The sequence below is a fragment of the Eubalaena glacialis genome, chromosome 19 (assembly GCF_028564815.1).
Source record: "Eubalaena glacialis isolate mEubGla1 chromosome 19, mEubGla1.1.hap2.+ XY, whole genome shotgun sequence".
NCBI classification, from domain to species: Eukaryota; Metazoa; Chordata; class Mammalia; order Artiodactyla; family Balaenidae; genus Eubalaena; species Eubalaena glacialis.
Window position 1 is genome coordinate 50,629,520 of NC_083734.1, and position 18,528 is coordinate 50,648,047.

Sequence of the window (18,528 nt, forward strand, 5' to 3'; positions counted from 1 at the left end):
TAAGTCTGAATTCTCATACAGTAGATTTAGTGGAGCATCATTGGGAGTTTGTTGTCATGAACTTGACTCAATGCAAGTGTTATTTGCACACATGGGGTAAAGGTCATTTTCTAGGGGGACATAACAATCCTAAATGTGTATATCCCTAATCACAGAGTTTCAAAATACATGAGGCAAAAACTGAGATTGGAGTTGGAGATTTTAATACTCCTATCTCAATAATTGATAGAAGTTGTGGGGTGGGGAAGTCTGTGAGGATCAGAAGATTTGAACAACACTATTAACCAACATGACAGTAGACATTTAAGGAACACTATAGTCAACTGCAGAATACGCATTCTTTTAAAGTACAAGATAGACATTACTTTGGACCAATAAACAAATCTGAATAAATTTCAAATGATTGAAATCATACTGGTTATGTTTTATAAATTAGAAATCATTAAGTCATCTTTTTTTCTTTTTTTTGGCTGCGTTGGGTCTTTGTGGCTGTGTGCCGGCTTTCTCTAGTTTTGCGGCAAGCGGGAGCTACTCTTTGTTGCAGTGCACAGGCTTCTCGTTGCGGTGGCTTCTCTTGTTGTGGAGCACGGGCTCTAGGTGCACAGGCTTTAGTAGTTGCGGCTTGTGGGCTCTAGAGTGCAGGCTCAGTAGTTGTGGCACACGGGCTTAGTTGCTTCATGGCATGGGGGATCTTCCCGGACCAGGGCTCAAACCTGTGTCCCCTGCATTGGCAGGTAGATTCTTAATCACTGCACCACCAGGGAAGTCCCAAGACATCTTGAATATACAAAATATTTGGAAATTAAGCAACCAAGGGAAAAAATCACAGAGGATATTACGGAAGAAATTTAACTTGATGACAAAACAGTATGTCAAAATTTGTGGAATTTAGCTAAAGCAGAGTTTATAGTAAGTTTTTATAGCTTTAAAAGCTTATATTATAAAAGAAGAAACTAAAGAATTATCTAAGTCTCCACCTTTAAAGGTTTCAAAAGTAATAGCAAAGTAAACTCAAAGTAAATAGAAGGAAAGGTATGAAGAAGGTAAAATTGAAAATGGACAGTCAGTAGAAAAAAAATCAGCAAAACCAAGAATTGGCTTGAAATAAAATCAATACAATTGACAAACCTCTAACAAGATTGATTTTTAAAAGAAAACACAGGTTACCAATATACTTGGAATTAAAGAGGGGACATCATTACTGATCCAATAGATATTTAAAGTATAAATAATAGAGAATTCCCTGGCGGTACAGTGGTTGGGACTCCGTGCTTCCACTGCAGGGCGTTTAGGTTCAATCCCTGGCTGGGGAACTAATATATCCTGCATGCCCTGCGCACGGCCCCCCCCCCCAAAAAAGGTATAAATAATAATTAAAAATTAGATTAGTAATTTAAAAGCTTTTCATAAAGAAAAGCCAAGCCAGATGGCTTTACTGATATATTCTATCAAAAATGTAAGGAAGAAATAATACCAATCTAACATAAATTCTTTCAGGAAATAGAAGAGGAGAAAGATCTATTGGGTGTTGGGAGGGAGGAGCTTCACACTCACTCTGTGAGACCAGCATGACTCTGAAGTAAAAAATGCTACAAGAATATTGCAAGAAAATAAAATTACAGACAAATATCCCTTATGAAAATAGATGCAAAAATCATTCACAAAATATTACCAAGTCAAATTCAGAAATATATATGAAAGGATAATACATCATGAATACAAGTCTGGTTTAACATTCAGAAATCAATTAGTATGATTTAATACAGTAACAGAATAAAGGATAAAAATCACACAATCAGTGCAATAGATGCAGAAAAAGCACTGGGCAAAATTGAATACCCATTCATGATTTTTTTAAAAAACTCAGCAAACTAGAAATAGAAGGAAACTTTCTCAGTCTGATAGCATCTACTCAAACCTATAACTAACCTCATACTTAATCATTAAAGACTGAAAGCTTTCCCTTCTAAGATCAGGAGGAAGCGATCTGATCGCTCCTCTCACTACTTCTATTCCACATTGTAATGGAGGTCAGTGCAATGAGACAGGAAAAAGAAAAAATATAAGTATTAGAAAGTGGAAGTAAAACTAGCATCATTTGTAGATGGCATGATTGTGTTTCATAGGAAATCAAAACCAATAACTTAGCAAATTTTCCAGAATACAAGTTTATAGAATTGCAATGAACAACTGAAAACATGCAGTTGAAAAAATGTACAATGGCGTCAATAATAAAATACTTTTGAGTAAGTTTAGTAAGGTATGTCTATGTCCGCTAAAACCTACTCCAAAAAAGGCTGAGGGAAATTAAAGAAAACCTATAAAATAGATGGAGAGATATACCACATTCATGGATTGGAAGACTCAGTATTGTTAATGTCAGTTCTCTCCAAATTGATCTGTAAATTCGATGCAATCCCAGTAAAAGTCCCAGGTGGCTTCTTTGTAGAAATTGATAATCTTATCTTAAAATTCGCATGAAAATCAAAGGGCCCAGAGTGTCCTAAACAATCTTGAAAAGAACAAAATTTGAGGACTTTTTGTGCCTGATTTTAAGACTCACTCTGAAGCTACAGCAATCAAGAAAATATATTAATAGAATAAAGGTAGACATACACATCAATGAAACAGAGCAGAGTCCAGAAATAGACTCACAATTGATTTTCAACAGTCTCCAAAGGCATTCAATGGAAAAAGAAAAATATTTTTAACAAATGGAGCAAATGGATATCCATATGGAAAAAAAATCTCATGTCCTATAGAAAAATTAATTCTAGATGGCTTAGATATAAATATAGAAGCAGCTAAAATATAAAGCTTCTAGAAGAAAACATCAGGGAATATCTTCACAACTTGGGGATAGGAAAAAATTTATTAGAGAGGACACCAGAATCTTTAGCCCTTTTTTTTTTTTGGCTGTGTAGGGTCTTAGTTGCAGCACATAGGCTCTTCGTTGCGGCATGCGGGCTTCTCTCTAGTTGAGGTGTGCAAACTCAGTAGTGGAGGCCCGGGGGCTTAGTTGCCCCGGCATGTGGAATCTTAGTTCCCCGACCAGGGATTGAACCCGCGTCCCCTGCATTGGAAGGCAGATTCTTAACCACTGGACCACCAGGGAAGTCCCTCTTTAGTGCTTTAAAATTGATAAATTGGACTTCATCAAAATTAAAAACTTTTGCTCATAAAAAGACACCATTAGGAAAATGAGTAGACAAACAACAGACTGGGAGAAAATATTCATAATCTATATATCTCACAGAGGGCTAGTATGGGGGAGATATTAAGAACCCCTATCACCCAAAAATAAAAAGAAAATCTAATAAAAGTAGGCAAAATAGTTGAACGGACATGACACTTCACAAAGAAATAATATATAAGGTCAATTAGTCCATGAAAAAGGTTTCATCATTATCAGAGAATGCAAATTAAACTCTGCACACCCACTAGAAGGGTTAAAATTAATGTCTGCAATTCCAAATCATGCTGAGGACACGTATACATCGTTCTCAGGAGTGTAAACACAGTACATCCTTTTTGGAAAACTGTTGGGCCTTATTTTATTAATTTAATTGATACCTGCCCTATGCCCCAGCAATTCCATGTCTAGGTGTTTCTCCAAGAGAAATGAATACATTGCTCAACATTTCTCTATTAGTAGCCAAGAATGGGAACAACCCAGATGCCCATCAGCAGGTGATGGATAAACACTGCTGTAACGGAGCACTCCTCAGCACTAATCAAAAATTAATTTTTGATTAATGTCAAAAAATATATGATTAGTAAAAGGAATCAGATACAAAAGCATGCATACTGTGGCTTCCACTTGTACAGAGTTCTCCAACAGGCAGAACTAGTCCACAGTGATGGAAACGAGACTGGTATTCTCAGGGGAAAGGAGGTACAAGGGAGCTTTCTGGGGTGGTGGAAGTGTCCCACCTCTTGATAGGTGTGTGGGTTACACGGATGTGCATGTTTGTCATAACCGTCTGACTTGTATGCACACGTAAGATCCTTGCTCTTACTCTATGTGAATTTCATTAAAAATTTTAAAATATCTGGCAAGTGTTTCTTCAAGGAAGTAACCACTTTCCCACAATCCATAAACGGAGTTGGAAACTCTGGGTGAATAAAGTACAAAGATGGTTTTCTGGGCACGAATCTTCTGTAGAGCTGAGAAATGCCGGGACACCTGGGATCCTCTGCAGAGCTGAGAAATGCCTGGACACCTGGGATCCTGTGCAGGGCTGAGAAGCGCCTGGACAACGTGGGATCCTCTGCAGAGCTGAGAAATGCCAGGACACCTGGGATCCTCTGCAGAGCTGAGAAATGCCTGGACACCTGGGATCCTCTGCAGAGCTGAGAAATGCCTGGACACCTGGGATCCTCTGCAGAGCTGAGAAATGCCTGGACACCTGGGATCCTCTGCAGAGCTGAGAAATGCCTGGACACCTGGGATCCTCTGCAGGGCTGAGAAATGCCTGGACACCTGGGATCCTCTGCAGGGCTGAGAAATGCCTAGACACCTGGGATCCTCTGCAGGGCTGAGAAATGCCTGGACACCTGGGATCCTCTGCAGGGCTGAGAAATGCCTGGACACCTGGGATCCTCTGCAGGGCTGAGAAATGCCTGGACACCTGGGATCCTCTGCAGGGCTGAGAAATGCCTGGACACCTGGGATCCTCTGCAGGGCTGAGAAATGCCTGGACACCTGGGATCCTGTGCAGGGCTGAGAAATGCCTGGACACCTGGAATCCTCTGCAGAGCTGAGAAATGCCTGGACACCTGGGATCCTGTGCAGGGCTGAGAAATGCCTGGACACCTGGGATCCTCTGCAGGGCTGAGAAGCGCCTGGACACGTGGGATCCTCTGCAGAGCTGAGAAATGCCAGGACACCTGGGATCCTCTGCAGAGCTGAGAAGTGCCTGGACACCTGGGATCCTCTGCAGAGCTGAGAAGTGCCTGGACATCTAGGATCTCTTCCATTGTTCCTGAAGGTTCACGTACATGTGTCCTCACCTTGAGCTCCTGTGAAGCAAGGTAACGTGAAGGCATGTCTGTGATGACCCTGGTGGTGACCTCCTGCTCCCCACCCATGGTGTGGCGGGTGCTCATGTATCTGGGGGGCCAGGCAGCCAGCCAGACAGCTTGTGCCACACACACCCTCATTCTGTTTTCATGCGATAATTCTTTTATGTTGAGACTCTTTTCCCCTCTTTTTGCAGCGTGAGGCTTTGCCACCCACAACATAAAAGAGGTGATCTCATGTTAGTTTCTGTGTTGGATTAAAGTCTTTGAGCAGCAAAACCTCAAACTCTCTCTCAAAAAGCCCTCTGTTTGAGAGGCTCCCTGAATCGTGGCCTTTACATTTTAAATTGAGAATGATCAGCATTTATATCATTTAACAATTTTCACTATGAAATACTTCCAACAGCCAAAAGGCATAAGGAATCATCTTTAAAGCAAAAAGTTACCCATTTCCCCAAACCTCCTGCATCTCCCAGGTTCCATTTCATGGTATCCTGAGTGGGATGTTTATTTGCCATAAGATCCATTTCTTTATACTTTTACCACATGTGATGTCCTCTAAACAGTGTGCTTTCCCTCTTTAAAAGTGTGATGTCGGTGGCAACGTTCTGCCTCATTCTTCCTGAAGTCACCGTGCTGCTCACCCTCAGGGCTGAGCTCTGTGTGGTGACGTCGCTCCTCCGTCTTCGTCACCGCGTGGACCTTCCTGCCATCCTGCTGCTGAGGGTCCACACACGCCACTGCTCCCCGCCCCCACCTCCGGCCTGCTGCCTCCTGGTGCGGTGTGCATCCCTGACACTGCCCTGCTTTCCAGAAGGTTCTGGAAATGCCGACCTGTGGGTCTGAGGAAACCTGTGAGCAGCTCCCACACACCCAGCCCTTGGTGGAGCCTCCTCTCCGGGCTAAGAGTGGCATGAAGGACACACCTGGGCTGTTCTCCCGAATAAATAAGAACTGAACAGCACGGTGGAGAAGGGGACCTGCAGGACAGCGGCAGCAGGAAGGGTCTCATTGTCCACAACACGGAGGTATTGGTGGCAGTTCCTGAGTTGTGTGGTGTGTCCTCAGACCAGAGACCAGACTCCAGAGGCACAGGGAGGGCACAAGGCAGGGGCTGTACCCTCAGGACCCACAGTCCCTCCGAATCCACTCCGCGGGCGGTGGGAGGTGGGGGTCAGCTCTGTCCCTCCCACAGGCGCCGTTTCCAGGTGAGGCACCCTGCGCTGCTCAGACCCGGCCCGTCACCCCTGCGTCTGGTGGTCACGCTGGTGTGGGCCCCACACTGTCCTGGTCCCTGAGCATTAAGTGGAGTCCTGGTTGGGCCATTTCTTTTCCTTGTAAGTGTCCCCAAAGCCTTTGGGCATTTTTTTGGCAGTTTCATTGAATTGTTCATCAAATTGAAGAGAGTTGACTGGGTAAGAAGAGAAGCAATTAAGTCACAGAAGCAGCCAGACCTTTTGCCAACAAAAGTAATTTAAAAAGTAGGAGCCGGAGAGGAAACCATGGAGCAGAGGGCGAGACCTGCCCAGATGTCTGTGGTCCCTTATCTCCTGCTGCCCCTGTGGTGGTAGGCGCGCCCGCTGGGGTCCCAGGCAGGGCCTGGAGTGTGGCGCAGGTCCTGCTGCTGGTGGGGACCCGGGGCCCACCCCATCTCTTCCTTGCTGTCAGCATCTCATGGGTTTGTCAGAGCTCATTTGCAGGAAGTTCAGTTGTTTTGTTCTCAGAATCGTCCTTCGTTCCTTGGATGCTGCCAAAGCTGCGTGTTGAGTGCTGTACCTGGTGGTGTCTTATTTGGGCTGGAGTGTGTCTAGCTTGTGCTAAATGGCCCAGACTGGGGAGTTATTCACCTTATTCACCTTCTCAAGCCCCAGTACCCCCCAACCACTGAAATTATGGCTGTTCAGCACAACCCTAATTGAGACATTTCAAGTGGGAGGTGGGTGGACCAACCACAGAGGAGCCCAGCAGTCAGAGCCCACCCCTGGGCAGGCGGACACCGGTGCCCAGTTGCATTAGAGTGGGCATCACTGTGTTGTGTCCATGGACCCCACGTTCTCACCTGGAGGAGCTGCTCCCCTGAGATACCTTGTGGGACCCTCAAAGCTGGTCGCCACGGAGAAGGCAGCGGGGCAGTGGCTGCTGAACCACGGGTTCGACACTTGCCACACAGAGCCCCGGGCCAGACACCAGGAAGGAGCTGAACCCACACTGTAGAACGCAGGGGAGCTGCAGCAGGTCTGCACCTGGCCTAGAACAGTAGGTCTTGGGGCTCCGTGAGAGGGTCCACGGAGGGCACTTCCAGGTGTAAACTGTGATTTTATACAAGGGTGTGCCACCCTTCCTTACATCAGAGGTTTCTCTGGGAAGGAAGACTCGGGTCAAGTTTGGTCCACTGTGTACCTGCAGAAGCTCCCCCTTAACCTTCCCGATTCTTAAGTGATGGTTTCACACCTGCACCTTGGGTCCTGTCCCTGCGTCCAACCACTTTAACCTGGAGACACCTGACATGCTGTTCTCCCTGGGCACTGGGGCTCAGGCAGCTGCAGGCCCAAAGGGCCGGCCTGGACCTCAGGTCTGCATGTGGCAAGGGGCCAAGGGAGGGGGTCCCGCCTGGGGAAGGTGACCCCGCCATCTGCACAGCTTCCACAGGACACTGTGGCCCCTTCCATGTGGCCGCTCGAGGTGGGCAGTCACGTCCAGGCCCCTCTGGTCATGTTTACCATGGTCACAGGTGCCGGACATCAGCATGGCTGGGTTTCCCTTGGGCTCCCCAAGCTCTGTGCCTGGTGTCCCGCACGCTTCTTGAGTGTGTGGACGTGAGCTCAGCACGTCCGAGGATCCATGGGGGCCGTGAGGGCGGGCGAGGGGTGCGACCTTCTGGTCCTGGCCTCCTTGGTTCAGTCACTCAGCCAACAGCTGCAGCGCTGCCCCAGGGGCCCCAGACCAGGGGGACTTGTGGGCAGGCTTAGGGGTGGAGGGAGGAAGGCCTGGGGCGCTTGGAGGCCCTGCCCTCCTGGGTCACGACCCCCCACCCCCCATCCCCCACAGGACCACCATCTGGACCCACCGTGTCCGCTTCCTGGAAGAGCGGGCCCTGCCCCACTGGGCAACCTTCACCATCTGGAACGCGGGCCGGCAGGGCCGCCGACTCTACCGCAGCCTGACGGCAGGGTCACGGTGCAAGGTGGGGCCCACCCCTCGTCCCACCCCTCCCCCATCCAGCAGCACTGCCCTCAGTGCCCCTGAGGCTGGCGTCCTGGGTTCTCCCCAGGTGGTCGCCTTCTGCGACGTGGACGAGAACAAGATCAAGAAGGGCTTCTACTGCTATGAGGACTCTCAGGTGCGCCCCCTCCCCACCGAGCCCCACGGTCAGGCACAGGGGCCGCCCACACCGCACTCTGGGGTGCCGTCCTGGGCCTTTTGAGTAGATGCTGCCCAGAACCTTCCTCCTTGGGAAAGGCCATCTGGGCCCAGACAGCTGCCAGGCCTGGCAGATGCAGCCCTCAGGCTCCTGGGGTCTCCAGGACCCCAGAGGGCACCTGTGCCTGCCCCCACCTGCCCCTGTCCCCTCTGGAAGGTGCTCCTCGCAGGCTTGGGTCTGTCCGCTGCCCACCTCAGGTAAGTCCTGCGGCAGCCAGAGGCAATGGGTGGAGGTGCTGGAGACCAGGTCCGGCCCTGGGTCTGGCCGTGGCCCGGGCGCCTGTCTGAGGGCATCGAGCTGTGAGCGGGGCAGAGGTGGGGGACTGGGGAGCAAGGTGGAGCAGCCTGTGACCCTTCTCTCCTCTCAGGAAAGGCCCAAGCCCCGGGTCCCAGTCCTGCACTTCCGAGCCGCACAGCCACCCTTTGTCATCTGCGTGAAGCTGGTGAGTGTCAGGCTGGGGCATGTGTGGCTGGGACAGCCCCAGGGTCAGGAGGTGGTATGTCGTGTCCACCAGGAGGCTGCGGGCTAGGACGGGAGGTGATGGCCGCCGCTCTGGGGGGCCAGGAGAGTGATCCGCTTGGGGGCGGGGACAGGAGACAACAGGGCCACCTCCAGCCAGGCCTGGGGTGTTGGCGGAGGTGGCGGCGATGGTGCCCCATGAGGCAGGTTGCATTTCCCATGAGAGCTGCAGGGGACAAGGCCGCCCAGAAGCACCTGCGCCGGCCCTGCATCCCCCGACCCCCGCCAAGTGACTGCCGTCCCAACGGTTTTCTCCGTCACCCCCTTGCCTTTTCTCCCTCTTCGCGGCCACGCAGGACAGGTGCTCGTTTCTTGGCTCTGGGCCCGACGCTGGGGTCCTGCAGCAAGGCCCATGTGCTTGAACTCCCTCCTTCCCTGAGTGGGTCCCGTTTCCTGGCGTGCAAGTTCCCACCACGAAGCCTGCTGGTGGGCTCTGGTGATGGGGACGTCCTCCTGATTTTGGAGCCCTCACCCCCGCCCTACTGGCCTGTCCATCTCTTCTCCTTGGTTTCTGGGAGCTCTGCATTGAGTGGTGCTGGCCCTTGGTCGACTAGTGTTTAGCAGATGTTTTCTGCCAGTTGTGACTTGTCTTTTCACAGGTTCTTCCCAGAAAAACTTAATTTTATTTATTTATGCATGCATGCATGCAGCCCCGAATCTTGGTTGCAGCATGTGGGATCTTTTAGGTGCGGCATGCGAACTCTTAGTTGCGGCATGCCTGTGGGATCTAGTTCCCTGACCAGGCCCCCTGCATTGGGAGAGTGGAGTCTTACCCGCTGGACCACCAGGGAAGTCCCGTGAAAAACTTATTTTTAACACAGTACATTTATCAACTTTTCTCTTGTGATGAACACTTTTAGTGTCCTCCTGTTTTGGAAATTCCTCCCCGTGGTCAGAAAAATAGATTGTCACAAATGCAAATATATAGTGTCCTTAATCCACCAGGACTACAGGGCCCAGGTCGGCTCATGTGGGGCGGGGCTGCCCCAAAGGGTCCTCAAGAGGGGACAGTAGTGGATGGGTGAGCAGGTCCCTGTGCTGTGCCACTGGGGATGTGGGATGACGCACAGTTGGGGACACAGGCCACTGCTTCCAGCAGTTTCCAGCCTCTGAGGTTGAAACCTTGGTAACCAGGGTGCCCGGCCAGAGGCCTTCCTGGAGGTGGTGGCTTTAGCGGAAGGGAAGCAGGTGCATGTTCATTTGCCAGCGTTCGCCAATAGCAGTGGGGAACCAAGCAGGACGTGCCTGTCACCCCACATCAAGTGCAGACTCTCACCAAGCCTTGGGCTCAGGGAGCCTGCGGCCCCTACACACTTTCATAGCGTAGGTGGCCTGCTCCACGTGTATGTGGAGGGCGCCAGAGAAGGGGAGAGCCCTTCACTGGTGGCTGGTTTTAAGATCCCAGACCCCCTTCTGCACTGACTGGCGTTACTCACAGCTTCCCATTGCGGTTTACCGTGTGGTCCAGGTGCCTCCACAGGGGCCCCACCAGGCCAGCGCATCCTGATGGGGAACGTCACCTCCCTGAGGCTGTGCTCCCATGGGGCCTGAGCTCAGACATGGGGGACAGCGGGCGTTGTAGCGTGTTGGTCAGGTGGGGTCCCATGCAGGACCGGAGCACAGGCTGGATGTCCCGATTCTGCCCCTCGAGATGCCACTTTGGAGAAGTCACCCAACTGTCGGGAAAGCGGGCGTGAGAACAGGCTGACCCCAGGAGCCTGGCGCCAGAAGTGGCCTCAGGGTCCCAGCTGGTCCCTGCGTGGCCAGGCCCAGCCCTGAGCTCCAGCCCCACAGAAGCTGAGGCAGTAAAGGTGTGGTTTCCTCTGCTCAGTTGGTGGAGACTTTGCACGGCCATGGGTGAGCTGAACACTTGGACCAGAACACAATCTCATGGGCACAACAGGCTTTGTCAGTTTGAAGAATGAGGCTGTGTGAAAATTCAGGTCAGATTTCCACGTGGACGTGTTTTCAGTTCTCTCGGATGCAGAGCTGGGGTGGAATCACTGGTCTTAGGGTGACTTATGCCCCCCGCGCCCCCCCACCACTGCCCAAAGGTTCATTTCTTGTATCCTCGCCCATCTCGTGACGTGTGTTTGTTTGTCACGGCCATCCTGGTGGATGAGTGGCTGTCACGGCGGTTTCTGTTTGCGTCTCCCTGACAACTGAGGATGTGGAGCATCTTTTCATGGGCTTGTTAGCCATTTGTCTGCCTCCTTTGGAGAAGTGTCTGTTCAAGTCCTTCACCCATCTTCTAATCGGGTTGTTTGTCTTTTTGTTGAGTCCTGAGAGTTCTCTATATTTCTAGACTCAAGTCCCCAAATGGATGCATTGGCAAATATTTTCTCCCATCCTGTGGGCTGTCTTTTCATTCTCTTGATGGTGTCCTTTGATGCACAAAAAGTGCTTAACTTTGACAAAGTCCATTTTATCTATTTTTAATTTGATTTCTCCTGTATTGGGTGTCATGGCTAAGAAACCACCACCCAATCTAGGGTCATGAAGATTTACCCCTGTGCTTTTTTCTTAAGAGTTTTATGGTTTCAGCTCCTTCATGTAGGTCTTGGACCCATTTTGAGTTGATGTTTGTGTGTGTGGTCAGGTAGGGGCCAGCTTTGTGCTTTTGCAGGTGGCTGTACACTGAGTGTCCCAGGGCCAGGCAGCCGGGTGGCTCCAGTCCCAATGTGTCACCTTGAGGTTTTCTTCTGTTTGACTGTTTGCCAGCTTGAACCTGCATTATTTAACTATCACTACATAACAGACTACAAACTTAGCCTCAAACAGCACGTTTACTACCTCACGTTTCTGTGGGTCAGAAGTCCAGGCACCACAGGTGGGTTTCAGCTTCAGGTGAGCATGGTGGTGTCTGCCACTGATGATGTCTCATCAGGAGGCCCGCCTGGGGCAGATCTGCTTCCAAGCTCTCGTGGTCGTTGGCAGAAGTCAGATCTCCAGGGTGTTGGCCGAGGGCCTCAGTGCTTTGCCGGCTGTTTGCTATGCAGGTCCCCCAACCATGGCAGCTTATTCCGTGAAAGCCAGCAAGGGGCAGGGTCAGTAGCAAGACACACGTCACACTAACGTGTGACCTAATCACAGAAGTGACATACCAGGGAAGGGGGTTCCACGGGATGTGGGTGCTATGAGGCAGGCTCATGGCCATCTGGGGCCTGCCTGCCACAGGGACAGACCCACCTGGCTTTGGGTTTCTTGGTTTGAAAGCAGTTTCCTGAGAGGCCAAGACAAACAATGTTCCAAGTTGCCAGGAGAATTGGATGAATGATTATGGGGCTGCAAGGAGCAGTTGTAAAATGAAAGTTTTAATTCTAGACAAATGATACCTAGCTTTTCAGAGATAGGCTCTCTTAAGGGTCTACTTCTCAGGGACCTGAAGTTGCCACGAAGGGAACACCCCCACCCATGCAAACCCTTCCCAGAGAGCAGACTTTGGGTGGGAAGGAACCCATCCCTGTCACCCACTTTGTTTCCTTGGAGGGTCTAGAGGTAGAAACACAAAGGTGTATGTGATTTTTTTTTTTAACAAACAGCAGCATGTTATACATACTTCTTTATTTCGCTTTCTTCACATAATAGTATATCTTGGAGTTAATTCCATATAAATCTGCTCGTGCCACCCAACTGTGTTGTTATCTTTTTATGAAGGAAACTTTCCAGCACGTTTCAGCCAAAGCAAAGAAGCCAGCCCCAAGCCCCAACTCCCCCAACCTGGGAGCGAGGCAAATTCTAGCCTCATTTCTTGTTTCCTGAAAAGATTAAAAGCTAAAAAAAAACTACCATAATACCACTATGTCACCCCAAATTTCCAGATATCCCATCAGTGTTGAAATCTAACTGCCTTGTAGACGTGTTCTATCTTTTCATACTTGCTTGTTGGAATGCAGACCCAGTGTGACCTTTGTCTCCCTCACTTTCTTACAATCTGTTTGTTGATGAAACCGGCTTGTGGTTTATTTAACGTGTTTCCCAAGGCTCAGGTCCAGGGTCTGTTCTGCTGGCAGGAACACCTTCATCGCTGGCTGCAGGAGCTTCTGCGGGATTCATGTACCTCACTTTAAAAATATCTGCATCCCACTCGATTATATGGATGTTTCATACATTTATTAACCAGTTACTTATCGATGTACCTTTAGGCCAGTTTTAGTGTTCACCATTAAGAATAATGCTGCCGTGGATATCTTTATATGTGCATAATTTTGCTCAAGTGGCTACACATATGGGATAAATGTCTGAAAGGTGCTGGTCAAAGAGTGTGCCCGCTATCGGTCGTGAGACCAGCCATTCTGTCCCTGGAGGCTGAGCCAGTTCACACACCCTGCCCCCACCATGACCCTTCCAGCGGTGTGACCAAACCTTCCACCTTTGCAAACCACAGATGAAAAACAGTAAGTTTATGGTTCCAGTTGGCAATGTCATATTGTGAGTAAGGAGGGCATCTTTTCACATGTTTGTATTCATCTTTATTTCCCTTTTGGTACCTTATCCTTTTCATTGACCCATTTCTCTGTTGGTCTCTCAGTATTTTTCTTTATACAGTAACAGAAACAAACTACTGTCTGTGATGTGTTGCAAATTTTTGTGTGTCATTTAACTGAATTTATATCTTTTGCCATTTAAAAGTTTGTTATTTGGTATAATCAAATTAATTTTTCCTTTTATGGCTTTTGGGGGTTTTATTCCTTCTAAGACCATCATTTCTCACTGTGATATTTAAAAAAACATGATCCAAGTCTGGTCCTCAGACTCCTGTTTTTTCCTTATATTTTTGGTACAACTGGAATTTATTTTGTTATAAAGATTATAGTAGGGATCCAGACTTTTTTCTTTCCATTTGGATCCTCAGTGGTCCCAACATCATTTGGTGAGAAACCCACATCTTTTCCAGTCAGGAAATGGCGTCTTTGTGTGTTGGGTATGCATGCGGATTTGGAGCTGTTTCTGGAGTCCTGGCCTTTTTCTACTCAGTTGTCATGCACCATTACTGACTATAGCTTTATGATGTTCACCACTGAGTAAGGCTAGTCTTCCTTCATTATTCTTTTTAGAACTTTTCTCACATTTTTCTTCTTTGAATAAACTTGATTGTGAATTCTTAACACCTTCGGAAAATGGCCTAAGTGTGGCCCACCAGCTGCTTCTGTAAATAAAGTTTTACCAGAACACAGAGGACGTATGGCCACAAAGCCGTAAATGCTAACCATCTGCCCTTTAAGAAAACTCTGCGGCCTCTGTTCCAGAACCTGCCACACAATTTAACGGGCGACATGCCCTCCCCCAGCGCCGCCCGATTCTGTACTTTCTCCGCTAATCCGTTTGGCGCAGAGTGCATGTCTGTGGTCCATGTGACAGAGTCGGCTGTGTTTCTGGGGGTCTGGTCTCCTCCATGTCATGCTTGAGGCCTGCTCTCCTCTTCCCGTTGGCGCTTCGGGACCCAGCTGTGGGCATCACACCAGAGCTGCTCATGGAGGGTCCTGACGCTCTTCACGGGTCGTGGGGTGGCCATGTCTTCTGCTTCGCTAGACAACGCCCAGGAGGCCAGGCCAGGGGACACGCCCAGAGGCAGGGAGGGAGGGGTCCCTCTAGGCCTCGTGACTGGACAGCGGGGTTCATTTCCGTCTGATCCCTGCTGAGGCCAAGACCTTTCCGGCCTCTGTCGGGCGTGTGGACTTCCCGTCTCCTAGTGTTTCTCGTCAGCTTCTCGTCCGCGGGACTGTGTGTCCTCTCCTGACCTGAGGAGTCCTCTGTGCCCTCTGGGTTCTAGTCCTTGTTGGTTTCATGTCTGACCTTTTTAATTCTCTTAAGGGGGTGTGTCCACTCATGGACACATGAGTACCTTCCCGGTGGCCCCTCTACAAGCCCAGGTCTGTGGCTGGGCTGGCCCTGAACCCACGTGTATTTCCTTTGAAAACTTGGAAGCAGAGAGATAATGGGAGGAGAAAAGGGGGGCTGAGAACGGACAGCAGGTAGAGGACAGAATGTGGAAATTTCAGGTGTTTTCCAGGTAGAATGGTTTTCATTTAAATACTTCTAGCAAAGCCCAGGTAACAGCAGTAAGAGGAGCAGAAACAGCCCAGGACAAGGGTGATTCCCCGTGTTGGGTCCAAGGACAGACGGATGACACCCAACAGGAAGGAGTGTGGTGGTCAGGCAGCCCCTCCCACGTCCTGGCAGAGAGGCCCCCGCTTTGCTGGTTATGGAGGCAGGAGGGGACCTGGCAGGTGGCGCTGGGACGAGGGACAGGAGCCTGCAGATGTTTCCCAAAACCCCGCCGTGGCCCCGCACGGGAGGGCAGCCGAAGCACCAGTGCACGGGCCCATCTGAAGAGTTTGGGGACCCGCCCCCAAGTCTCGCACCAACAAGGGTACAGGGAAGACGTGGGCGGGGCCTGCCTCCTGTCTCGGCCGTGGGGGTGGGTATTGGAGCAGGAGGCGGGAGAGGCTCTGCCAGCAGCTGGCTGTTGGGTCGCAGTTTCTGTCCCCAGGGCCGCCTCCCACCTGTGGCCCTGCAGAGACCATGGGGGTGGGGTGGGGGGGTCACCACGGAGACCCCAGGATCAGTCAGGACAGGGCAAGCTGGCTCTGCCCTGGACCAAGAGATGAGCGGAAGGGACTGCCCATGAGAGCCTCACCTCCTCCCCCGAGTCCCTGTCGGGGGCCAGCTGCCTCCTGTGGGGAGGGGCTGAGGCCAGGCTGGGTGGAGGCACCTCAGAGGACCCCCTGCCTCCAGCCTCCCTGGTGACCTATGGGACATTGTGGCCAACTGCCAACAGGTTCCCTTCTGGCACTTTTCTCCTCCTAGCAGTGGAGCAGAAGTTCATAGTGGACCACCTGACAGGCGGCCACAGGCAACCCCAAACCCCAGGCCCCCAACGGAGGCTCCTGGGGTCCCCAGTGCAGGCCAGGGGAGGCCTGGATAGAGCCAGACCTGTCGCTCCTCCCCCAGGACCTCACAGGGGGCGCATTTGAAGACAATCTGAGGTCGCTGCACCTGCAGGAGGGCCGGGATTTCCTTCACTTCAGCTGACGGACCCATGGCAGCTGCTCCCAGGTACGTACGAGGCCCCCAGCAGCCGCAGCCCAGGGTCGAGAGCAAGTAGGGAAGGATGGCCCCGTGGCCCCCAGTGGGGAACGTGCCCGGTGGAAGGTGGCACCCAGATGCCCCTCAAATCCCCTTCACCAGGAGGGCGTGTCTTAGTGTTCTTATCAGGTGTGGTTTACGTGTGGTAAAGCACACAGCCGTGAGCACAAGCCTGAGGGGTGTTGTCCACACCCCACCGTGTATCTCCGACACGTGTCCACACGTGTGTACAGACACCACAGACCGAGACATGGAGCAGCTCCTCTGCCCTCGGGGAGGGCGTGGCCGCACAATGCACCCTCCCCAGAGAGCCTCCCTGGCGTCTGTGGCAGACGTTCTAGTCACTGCACGGCTCCCCAGCGCCTGCCTCGTTCCCAGCTCTGGCCACTGTGGAAAGTCTGGTCCGTGTCTGGGTGGGTGGCTGGCTCCATCCATGTGGGGGCCGCATGTGTGAGATACACGGAACTAGACAAGGCCCACCCCGGGGACAGGGGCTGCGTGCTCACGGCTTGTCTGGCGGGGAGCTGACCCCTCACCGAGCGCAGCAGAGACCTGCGGGGCAGGCGGAGGGGGAGGCCCCGCTGTGCCTGGCAGGGGGCCGTGGGCGTGAGCAGTCAGGGGAGCGAGTCTCCTTCTCCGACTGGTCCTAAGTTGGATGTATGGCTAGAACTGGGGAAGCTGGCAGTTGTGACCACGCCCTGGCCATTGGGGACCAGCGGCTACAGAGTTCTATGTTGAGACATGGTCTGGAATCGTCCCTTTGTGCATTTGGTCTCTCGGTCCCAGAAGGCCAATGGCTTTTCCCTAAAGGTGACGCACGGCTGCTACCCCCGGGGGCCTGTCTCCTTGATCCAAGAACAAATCATCGATGTGTTGAATCATTAGTGCCATCAATGCTGGAGTTGAGTGATGATTCCCACTGATGGGAGCCCTGCCCTAACAGTTCATGTGAACAAGGCAGTAACTCCTGGGTCCGAGGAGGGTCGGGGGCCTTGAACAATCAGGAGTGGCCTCATTGTGGAGTCACGTCTGAGTCAGAATTCCCCGCCTTGGTGATTTAAAAGCATCGGGGTCTCTGCATGCAGTCTCGGAAGACCCTTCCCAAAGCACACGAGGTGTTGGTCAGAGGCAAGAGGATCAGTGTTCTGGCCACAGGACTCCAGGACCTTCTACAAATGCATGTTTATTTTTATACTGTATGCTACTATTGTCCATTAAAAAAAAATTCTACGTGCTTTTAAAAATCTACACATTAGCCATTATTCTTTTTGTTACATGGTCGTTGTTTATCGTTTTCTCTGCCCAACATTCTCTCTTGCACCTGCATTCACCTGGCAGCAGGAAAATGATCTCTTAAGCTTTATCCACTAGAATCTGCCCCCAGAATCTGCCTGAAGATATTTCTGTCATCACAGCTGGCAAGGGGGTTTGCTACTGGCATCTAGGTTGTTCCTAAACATTCTGCAACACACAGGACGGTCCCCACAACTAAGAATTATTCGACCTCAAATGTCAACAGTGTCAAGATTGGAAACCAGCAGTGGCATTAATGAGATTTGTTTTCTCTGTAACGACCTATTTTGTTCTTCCCTGAATGACAGCTGTACTAGCTTCAGTCCAGCCGAGGCGAATTGTTTTCTCTCAGCTCGATGAGGATCTCATTCCAGTGTTAAGTCCACTGTTGCCGTTCAAGAGGGGCAGCTGCCCGGAGCACCCAGTCTCCCAGCAGTTCCGCTGCAACATGTCCAGACGTGAGCTTGTCCTGTTTGGGATCTTGCTTCTATCACCAAGTATGTGGCACCGTCTCCTGAGACCCCAGGTGCACACAGGGCAGGTTCTCTGGTGTCTCTTGACTTTGTTTTCATATTTTCCAGTTGTTTTTCTGGATAAAATTCCTTCAGCTCTTCCAGTTCCCCAATTCTCTCTTCAGCCATGTCTAGGTGGTTGTTTAATTCATCCATTGAGCCTTTTTTCCCCTAATTTCCTCTTGATAATTTCTAACCCTTTTCAAAACTGAATTCATTTTATATTTTGTGTCTTCTGGGGTCTGATTTTATTAAGGTCTTGCTAATGGTGCCTTGTTTCTTTGTGCATTTTGTGCAATTTGGGGATGTGAGCTTATGTTCTTCTCTCTGTGGGGCTCAGCCTGCATCCTTCCAGAGAGCATTTTGTTTGCCTCCTCTGCCCAGTGTCTGTCAGCACCACTGGTCGGGGGCCAGTGTGATCACATTTCCCTCCACCAGCACCAGGCAGAGACCGAGACAGGTGTGCTCCTGTGGGGACCTACTTCTCACTCTCCTTGCTGCTGAGGGTACAGCTATTTAGGGCCCCAGCTGTGTGTGGGGTCTTCCAACTAGATTTGGCCCTGGGCCTTACGCTGTCACATCCACACTTCCCAACCAGCCTCCAGGGCTCAGCAGACATGGATCCTGGGGACACCAGGGACCTGCTCACTGGGATGGTTCACTCTGTGTCTG

The 18,528-nt window shown here is 50.8% G+C and overlaps 1 protein-coding gene across 10 annotated transcripts in view; it reads left to right on the forward strand.

Annotated features, from left to right (window-relative positions):
• B3GNTL1 (UDP-GlcNAc:betaGal beta-1,3-N-acetylglucosaminyltransferase like 1) overlaps positions 1-18,528 on the forward strand; it is a 113,997-nt gene that overhangs the window by 90,134 nt on the left and 5,335 nt on the right. For 4 of the 10 annotated variants that reach the window (XR_009698248.1, XR_009698249.1, XR_009698251.1 and 1 more), the window contains exons 9-13: positions 8,071-8,206; positions 8,294-8,362; positions 8,811-8,885; positions 15,917-16,021; positions 17,653-17,802. Coding sequence is in view for 6 of the 10 variants with exons in the window: in XM_061175159.1 (XP_061031142.1) it covers positions 8,071-8,206; positions 8,294-8,362; positions 8,811-8,885; positions 15,917-15,997 (361 nt within the window). In the remaining 4 variants the exon portion in view is untranslated. The other 6 variants (XM_061175159.1, XM_061175158.1, XM_061175157.1 and 3 more) reach the window with 6 other exon arrangements.